This window comes from Oncorhynchus nerka, linkage group LG14, assembly GCF_034236695.1.
Source record: "Oncorhynchus nerka isolate Pitt River linkage group LG14, Oner_Uvic_2.0, whole genome shotgun sequence".
In the NCBI taxonomy this organism is placed as follows: Eukaryota; Metazoa; Chordata; class Actinopteri; order Salmoniformes; family Salmonidae; genus Oncorhynchus; species Oncorhynchus nerka.
The window spans coordinates 7,964,471-7,974,470 of NC_088409.1; the positions used below are offsets into that span (position 1 = coordinate 7,964,471).

Genomic DNA, 10,000 nt, shown 5'->3' on the forward strand with positions numbered 1-10,000 from the left:
TTATTTGTGTGGGGAAATGATCTAGCACAGCCTTCGATACTTTCACCCCGATCGTCATGAACTCCGAAAAGCCCAGTTTTCTATCGCAACCTGTTGTGAAGAACATTTTCGTGTATCGAAATGGAGATCCGTTTTACGAGGCTCGCCGGTTAGTGGTAAACCAAAAGAGAGTGTCCAATTTCGATACTTTTCTTCGAGATGTGACGGGGGGTGTGCAGGCTCCGTTTGGAGCGGTTCGGAACATCTACACCCCTCGAATGGGCCATCGGGTGGCCTGCCTGGACCATCTACAGAGCGGGGAACAATATGTCGCTGCCGGGAGAGAGAAATTCAAGAAATTGGAGTAAGATAATTGTGTGTGTGTGCGTAATAATTGTCTGTTGTATTAGTTCATGTACATTATTGAAGGATTCAATGATGTTCATTGATACTGAATGACAGACTCGCTGTCTGTGATGTTCATTGTATACTGAATGACAGACTCGCTGTCTGTGATGTTCATTGTATACTGAATGACAGACTCGCTGTCTGTGATGTTCATTGTATACTGAATGACAGACTCGCTGTCTGTGATGTTCATTGTATACTGAATGACAGACTCGCTGTCTGTGATGTTCATTGTATACTGAATGACAGACTCGCTGTCTGTGATGTTCATTGTATACTGAATGACAGACTCGCTGTCTGTGATTGTATACTGAATGACAGATCGCTGTCTGTGATGTTCATTGAACTGAATGACAGACTCGCTGTCTGTGATGTTCATTGTATACTGAATGACAGACTCGCTGTCTGTGATGTTCATTGTATACTGAATGACAGACTCGCTGTCTGTGATGTTCATTGTATACTGAATGACAGACTCACTGTCTGTGATGTTCATTGTATACTGAATGACAGACTCGCTGTCTGTGATGTTCATTGTATACTGAATGACAGACTCGCTGTCTGTGATGTTCATTGTATACTGAATGACAGAGCTGTCTGTGATGTTCATTGTATACTGAATGACAGACTCGCTGTCTGTGATGTTCATTGTATACTGAATGACAGACTCGCTGTCTGTGATGTTCATTGTATACTGAATGACAGACTCGCTGTCTGTGATGTTGACAGACTCGCTGTCTGTGATGTTCATACTGAATGACAGACTCGCTGTCTGTGATGTTCATTGTATACTGAATGACAGACTCGCTGTCTGTGATGTTCATTGTATACTGAATGACAGACTCGCTGTCTGTGATGTTCATTGTATACTGAATGACAGACTCGCTGTCTGTGATGTTCATTGTATACTGAATGACAGACTCGCTGTCTGTGATGTTCATTAACTGAATGACAGACTCGCTGTCTGTGATGTTCATTGTATACTGAATGACAGACCTGTCTGTGATGTTCATTGTATACTGAATGACAGACTCGCTGTCTGTGATGTTCATTGTATACTGAATGACAGACTCGCTGTCTGTGATGTTCATTGTATACTGAATGACAGACTCGCTGTCTGTGATGTTCATTGTATACTGAATGACAGACTCGCTGTCTGTGATGTTCATTGTATACTGAATGACAGACTCGCTGTCTGTGATGTTCATTGTATACTGAATGACAGACTCGCTGTCTGTGATGTTCATTGTATACTGAATGACAGACTCGCTGTCTGTGATGTTCATTGTATATGAATGACATTTCGCTGTCTGTGATGTTCATTGTATACTGAATGACAGACTCACTGTCTGTGATGTTCATTGTATACTGAATGACAGACTCGCTGTCTGTGATGTTCATTGTATACTGATGTTCATATACTGAATGACTCAGCCCACTGTCTGTGATGTTCATTGTATACTGAATGACAGACTCACTGTCTGTGATGTTCATTGCACAGACTCGCTGTCTGTGATGTTCATTGTATACTGAATGACAGACTCGCTGTCTGTGATGTTCATTGTATACTGAATGACAGACTCACTGTCTGTGATGTTCACATTTCAAGGTCGAGTTGACCTCACCCTACTGATGTTCCAATAACTATAAAATAGTGAAAACCCTAATTTGAACTGTTACAATTGGACAGTGTTCCCTAAACATGTAGGCCACTGCACCCACTTGAATTCTTTATCTGTAAAGCAGCTTTTTATTAAAGGCTTTGTAGAGATGGCATTTGGCCCACACTCCTTATATGGCATTTGGCCCACACTCCTTATATGGCATTTGGCCCACACTCCTTATATGGCATTTGGCCCACACTCCTTATATGGCATTTGGCCCACACTCCTTATATGGCATTTGGCCCACACTCCTTATATGGCATTTGGCCCACACTCCTTATATGGCATTTGGCCCACACTCCTTATATGGCATTTGGCCCACACTCCTTATATGGCATTTGGCCCACACTCCTTATATGGCATTTGGCCCACACTCCTTATATGGCATTTGGCCCACACTCCTTATATGGCATTTGGCCCACACTCCTTATATGGCATTTGGCCCACACTCTTATATGGCATTTGGCCCACACTCCTTATATGGCATTTGGCCCACACTCCTTATATGGCATTTGGCCCACACTCCTTATATGGCATTTGGCCCACACTCCTTATATGGCATTTGGCCCACACTCCTTATATGGCATTTGGCCCACACTCCTTATATGGCATTTGGCCCACACTCCTTATATGGCATTTGGCCCACACTCCTTATATGGCATTTGGCCCACACTCCTTATATGGCATTTGGCCCACACTCCTTATATGGCATTTGGCCCACACTCCTTATATGGCATTTGGCCCACACTCCTTATATGGCATTTGGCCCACACTCCTTATATGGCATTTGGCCCACACTCCTTATATGGCATTTGGCCCACACTCCTTATATGGCATTTGGCCCACACTCCTTATATGGCATTTGGCCCACACTCCTTATATGGCATTTGGCCCACACTCCTTATAGAATCTATTCTTAGTAGTTGTATCCTCATATTTTATCACTGAAAGGTTTTTTTCATGATAATTGTCTCTCCGTTGTAAATTGCAGTTACTTAGATAGGAGCTTTGTAGAGATGGCACTGTGACATAGAGACATAGAGATGACGTTGTGACATAGAGACATAGAGATGACGTTGTGACATAGAGACATAGAGATGACGTTGTGACATAGAGACATAGAGATGACATTGTGACATAGAGACATAGAGATGACATTGTGACATAGAAACATAGAGATGACATTGAGACATAGAGACATAGAGATGACATTGTGACATAGAGACATAGAGATGACATTGAGACATAGAGACATAGAGATGACATTGTGACATAGAGATGATACTGTGACATAGAGACATAGAGATGACACTGTGACATAGAGACATAGAGATGACATTGTGACATAGAGATGACATTGTGACATTTGGACCACACTCCTCCTAGACACATTATATGGCCTCCCGAGTGGCACAGCGGTCTAAGGCACTTGCATCTCAGTGCTAGAGGCGTCACAACAGACCCTGGTTTGATCCTTGGCTGTATCACAACCGGCCATGATCGGAAGGAGTCCCTGGACGACGCTGGGCTCACAGTTGGCCCAGCGTCGTCCGGGTTAAGGGAGGGTTTGGGTCTGGGTAGGGCCGTCATTGTAAAATAAGAATTTGTTATGAACGGACTTGCCTAGTTAAATAAATGTTAAATAAATAAAAAAACATTCTGTACAATGTCTGACCAATTAAACCACAGATAATTGCAGTTGTGTGTATAACTTTGTCCTTCCATTGTAATTGCAGTTGTGTGTATAACTTTGTCCTTCCATTGTAATTGCAGTTGTGTGTATAACTTTGTCCCTCCATTGTAATTGCAGTTATTCACAGATAGGGTCCAGAAAGAAGAGGATGCTCCTTACTTCTTCAGGGCAGGTGAGATGACTTGTTGCACTATCCACCATTCACACCACTTTACCAAGAGAAACTCACTAGACCTTGTCTTCTACTGGTCCTTTACCAAGATAAACTCACTAGACCTTGTCTTCTACTGGTCCTTTACCAAGAGAAACTCACTAGACCTTGTCTTCTACTGGTCCTTTACCAAGAGAAACTCACTAGACCTTGTCTTCTACTGGTCCTTTACCAAGAGAAACTCACTAGACCTTGTCTTCTACTGGTCCTTTACCAAGAGAAACTCACTAGACCTTGTCTTCTACTGGTCCTTTACCAAGAGAAACTCACTAGACCTTGTCTCCTACTGGTCCTTTACCAAGAGAAACTCACTAGACCTTGTCTTCTACTGGTCCTTTACAAAGAGAAACTCACTAGACCTTGTCTTCTACTGGTCCTTTACAAAGAGAAACTCACTAGACCTTGTCTTCTACTGGTCATTTACCAAGAGAAACTCACTAGACCTTGTCTTCTACTGGTCCTTTACTAAGAGAAACTCACTAGACATTGTCTTCTACTGGTCCTTTACCAAGAGAAACTCACTAGACCTTGTCTTCTACTGGTCCTTTACTAAGAGAAACTCACTAGACATTGTCTTCTACTGGTCCTTTACCAAGAGAAACTCACTAGACATTGTCTTCTACTGGTCCGAATTTACCAAGAGAAACTCAATAACAGGATATTGTCGTCATGTAACTGGTAACCTGAATAATAACAGGATATTGGCGTGCATGTAACCGTGGTAACCTGAATAATAACAGGATATTGGCGTGCATGTAACCGTGGTAACCTGAATAATAACAGGATATTGGCGTGCATGTAACCGTGGTAACCTGAATAATAACAGGATATTGGTGTGCATGTAACCGTGGTAACCTGAATAATAACAGGATATTGGTGTGCATGGTAACCTGAATAATAACAGGATATTGGCGTGCATGTAACCTGAACCTGAATAATAACAGGATATTGGTGTGCATGTAACCGTGGTAACCTGAATAATAACAGGATATTGGCGTGCATGTAACCGTGGTAACCTGAATAATAACAGGATATTGGCGTGCATGTAACCGTGGTAACCTGAATAATAACAGGATATTGGTGTGCATGTAACCGTGGTAACCTGAATAATAACAGGATATTGGCGTGCATGTAACCGTGGTAACCTGAATAATAACAGGATATTGGCGTGCATGTAACCGTGGTAACCTGAATAATAACAGGATATTGGTGTGCATGTAACCGTGGTAACCTGAATAATAACAGGATATTGGCGTGCATGTAACCGTGGTAACCTGAATAATAACAGGATATTGGCGTGCATGTAACCGTGGTAACCTGAATAATAACAGGATATTGGCGTGCATGTAACCGTGGTAACCTGAATAATAACAGGATATTGGCGTGCATGCGTGGTAATGTAACCGTGGTAACCTGAATAATAACAGGATATTGGTGTGCATGTAACCGTGGTAACCTGAATAATAACAGGATATTGGTGTGCATGTAACCGTGGTAACCTGAATAATAACAGGATATTGGCGTGCATGTAAACGTGTTCAGTGATGTTTGAGAAAGATCAGCTAAGTGAGAGGCGAATATACCAGTGTTTAGTCACCTCCTTTTTTGTGGTTTGTGAATAATCACTTTGTTGGCAGATCGGTGACTATGAATGACTAATGTAGTGATGATAATCAACCTCCTCCAATACAGATTTAAACCTGGAATAGCATCTTTAATCAAGCATTGTTGTCCGCCGCAGAGCGCCTCGTGGTCAGATCTCCCCACACACCGAGCGGTGGAGACAGTGATGTCACACGTCCGTAACCTCCTTGTCCAGCGCTAAGGGTTTTATTTACAATCAGTTTATTGGCAGAGGAGCAGCACCAAGCACACAGGCTGTGTTCCAAAAATGGCACTTGCAATCCTATGGAAGTGCACCACTTTTGACCAGGGACCATAGTGCTCTGGCCAAAAGGTAGGGCACTCTATAGGGAATAGGGTGTCATTTGGGACACAACCACTGCACGATTTCTGTTCTAATCATGACTAGTGGAGGTTTAATAGGCCAGTCTATTTATAAGAGCCACACTCACCGCTGTCATGTTCCTCTGATTGGTTCAATTAAAGAGGCTCTTAAACAACACTCAGAACCCTGGCTGTGACCAAACAGCCTGCTGCACTGAAGAGGAAGTAGGGCTAGGATGGACTGTTAACTGGGTTTAGGACTCTTCTCAAACAGTCTGCTGTGACCAAACAGCCTGCCGCACTTAAGAAGAAGTAGGGCTAGGATGGACTGTTAACTGGGTTTAGGACTCTTCCCAAACAGCCTGGTGGTGGTCTGTCTGCCGCACTGAAGAAGAAGTAGGGCTATGGACTGATGGACTGTTAACTGGGTTTAGGACTCTTCCCAAACAGCCTGGTGGTGGTCTGTCTGCCGCACTGAAGAAGAAGTAGGGCTAAGATGGACTGTTAACTGGGTTTAGGACTCTTCCCAAACAGCCTGCTGTGGGTCTCTCTGCCACACTGAAGAGGAAGTAGGGCTAAGATGGACTGTTAACTGGGTTTAGGACTCTTCCCAAACAGGCAGTTAACCCACTGTTCCTAGACCAGTTAACCCACTGTTCCTAGACCAGTTAACCCACTGTTCCTAGACCAGTTAACCCACTGTTCCTAGACCAGTAACCCACTGTTCCTAGGCCAGTTAACCCACTGTTCCTAGACCAGTTAACCCACTGTTCCTAGACCAGTTAACCCACTGTTCCTAGACCAGTTAACCCACTGTTCCTAGACCAGTAACCCACTGTTCCTAGGCCAGTTAACCCACTGTTCCTAGACCAGTTAACCCACTGTTCCCTGGTAGGCCGTCATTGTGAATAAGAATTTGTTCTTAACTGACTTGCCAAGTTAAATAAATCTCTCCTCTAATTTTAGCCTTATCCACAGGCTAAACCGGTGCCCCAGAGTCGAATCATTGTATCAGCCAGATTCCTGAAACCCATCAAAGAACCCTGTTCGATTTTGTAAGTTCAACTTGCATTTGTCCCTGTGTGAATGTGTCTGTGTGTTGTGTTAATATACAGGTATAACCCTACTACATCTGTGTGTTGTGTTAATATACAGGTAGACCCTACTACATCTGTGTGTTGTGTTACTATACAGGTAGAACCCTACTACATCTGTGTGTTGTGTTAATATACAGGTAGAACCCTACTACATCTGTGTGTTGTGTTAATATACAGGTAGAACCCTACTACATCTGTGTGTTGTGTTAATATACAGGTAGAACCCTACTACATCTGTGTGTTGTGTTAATATACAGGTAGAACCCTACTACATCTGTGTGTTGTGTTACTATACAGGTAGAACCCTACTACATCTGTGTGTTGTGTTAATATACAGGTAGAACCCTACTACATCTGTGTGTTGTGTTAATATACAGGTAGAACCCTACTACATCTGTGTGTTGTGTTAATATACAGGTAGAACCCTACTACATCTGTGTGTTGTGTTACTATACAGGTAGAACCCTACTACATCTGTGTGTTGTGTTAATATACAGGTAGAACCCTACTACATCTGTGTGTTGTGTTACTATACAGGTAGAACCCTACTACATCTGTGTGTTGTGTTACTATACAGGTAGAACCCTACTACATCTGTGTGTTGTGTTAATATACAGGTAGAACCCTACTACATCTGTGTGTTGTGTTAATATACAGGTAGAACCCTACTACATCTGTGTGTTGTGTTAATATACAGGTAGAACCCTACTACATCTGTGTGTTGTGTTACTATACAGGTAGAACCCTACTACATCTGTGTGTTGTGTTACTATACAGGTAGAACCCTACTACATCTGTGTGTTGTGTTAATATACAGGTAGAACCCTACTACATCTGTGTGTTGTGTTACTATACAGGTAGAACCCTACTACATCTGTGTGTTGTGTTAATATACAGGTAGACCCTACTACATCTGTGTGTTGTGTTACTATACAGGTAGAACCCTACTACATCTGTGTGTTGTGTTAATATATAGGTAGACCCTACTACATCTGTGTGTTGTGTTACTATACAAGTAGACCCTACTACATCTGTGTGTTGTGTTAATATATAGGTAGACCCTACTACATCTGTGTGTTGTGTTAATATATAGGTAGAACCCTACTACATCTGTGTGTTGTGTTACTATACAGGTAGACCCTACTACATCTGTGTGTTGTGTTACTATACAGGTAGAACCTACTACATCTGTGTGTTGTGTTACTATACAGGTAGAACCTACTACATCTGTGTGTTGTGTTAATATACAGGTAGACCCTACTACATCATCACAGTTGTTTGTGATTGATATGGATCTGAACTGGTGCCTGATGTTAATTGTGTTAATATAATTAACCAATAAGGTTCTGGTGTTGTGTTATATGGCCAATAGAACCACGGCTAAGGTGTTGTGTTAATTACGTAGACCCTACTAGAGTGTCTGTGTTACTATACAGGTAGACCCTACTACATCTGTATATTGTGTTAATATACCAGGTAGACCCTTAATCTGTGCTATATAAACTGGTTATAACAATTAGACCAGTGAAAATGTTTTTGTTCATACCCGTGGTATACGGTCTGGTATATCACAGCTGTCAGCCAATCATGGTTCTGAAACCACCCAGTTTATAATTACATTTAACATTTTGCAGTCATTTAGCAGAAGCTCTTATGCAGAGTATTCATCTAGAAATAGTATATATAGCTCAGTGATCCAGCCAGGTACCACAGTCGTAGTGAGAATGTCACGTGTTCTGATTGTGAAGTTCTCTGATTCTCCTGACAGCGTGGTGAGAATGTTACGTGTTCTGATTGTGAAGTTCTCTGATTCTCCTGACAGCGTGTTGAGAATGTTACGTGTTCTGATTGTGAAGTTCTCTGATTCTCCTGACAGTCGTAGTGAGAATGTTACGTGTTCTGATTGTGAAGTTCTCTGATTCTCCTGACAGTCGTAGTGAGAATGTCACGTGTTCTGATTGTGAAGTTCTCTGATTCTCCTGACAGCGTGGTGAGAATGTCACGTGTTCTGATTGTGAAGTTCTCTGATTCTCCTGACAGCGTGGTGAGAATGTTACGTGTTCTGATTGTGAAGTTCTCTGATTCTCCTGACAGCGTGGTGAGAATGTTACGTGTTCTGATTGTGAAGTTCTCTGATTCTCCTGACAGCGTGGTGAGAATGTTACGTGTTCTGATTGTGAAGTTCTCTGATTCTCCTGACAGCGTGGTGAGAATGTTACGTGTTCTGATTGTGAAGTTCTCTGATTCTCCTGACAGTCGTAGTGAGAATGTCACGTGTTCTGATTGTGAAGTTCTCTGATTCTCCTGACAGCGTGGTGAGAATGTTACGTGTTCTGATTGTGAAGTTCTCTGATTCTCCTGACAGCGTGGTGAGAATGTTACGTGTTCTGATTGTGAAGTTCTCTGATTCTCCTGACAGCGTGGTGAGAATGTTACGTGTTCTGATTGTGAAGTTCTCTGATTCTCCTGACAGCGTGGTAGCGAATGGTGATGTGATGACCCCAGCGTTAAGACTGCTGATACCCCAACGGATACTGGGCCAATACGACAGGGTTCTGGAGATGATCACTGACAAAATGGGTTTGAGAATCCTGGGGTGTGTACGAAGGTACCAAAACGTCATTGGTTTCACTTAAATAGATGTTGTTTTAAGTCAATTATTAATCCGTTTCATTCATTTTTTGGGGCGCAGTTTCTCAGACACAGATTTAAACCTAGTCCAGGACTGAAAATCATACTGAATGGGGATTCTCCAATCAAATACATTTTTTGTTGTGGTTCAGGATTAGGCTTCATCTGTGTCTGGGAAACTCGTCCTGTGAGTTTCATTGTCAACGTAACATTAGATCTGGTTTATAACGTCGTCTTCTTCTTGTTCCTAAATGACAGGTGATGTGTGAGTTTTCTCTTCTTCTTTTTTACAGCCTTTACACCTTTGATGGAAATCATGTGAACGAGGGAAAGGACTTGGAAAGTGGACAGTTGTACGTGGCTGTTGGGA

General features: G+C 42.4%; 2 protein-coding genes across 2 annotated transcripts in view; one reads left to right on the forward strand and one right to left on the reverse strand.

Moving 5' to 3' along the window:
- The window catches only part of LOC135575108 (doublecortin domain-containing protein 2-like), a 492,912-nt gene that overhangs the window by 428,096 nt on the left and 54,816 nt on the right, over positions 1 to 10,000 (reverse strand). The window lies entirely within an intron of this gene.
- Positions 1 to 10,000, forward strand: part of LOC135574910 (doublecortin domain-containing protein 2-like) — a 13,220-nt gene that overhangs the window by 398 nt on the left and 2,822 nt on the right. Inside the window, exons 1-5 of the mRNA XM_065027036.1 lie at positions 1 to 343; positions 3,862 to 3,916; positions 6,881 to 6,957; positions 9,473 to 9,607; positions 9,924 to 10,000. The exon at positions 1 to 343 is cut by the window's left edge and continues 398 nt beyond it; the exon at positions 9,924 to 10,000 is cut by the window's right edge and continues 73 nt beyond it. Coding sequence (XP_064883108.1) covers positions 57 to 343; positions 3,862 to 3,916; positions 6,881 to 6,957; positions 9,473 to 9,607; positions 9,924 to 10,000 — 631 coding nt within the window. The 5' untranslated portion in view covers positions 1 to 56. The remainder of the gene's footprint in view (positions 344 to 3,861; positions 3,917 to 6,880; positions 6,958 to 9,472; positions 9,608 to 9,923) is intronic.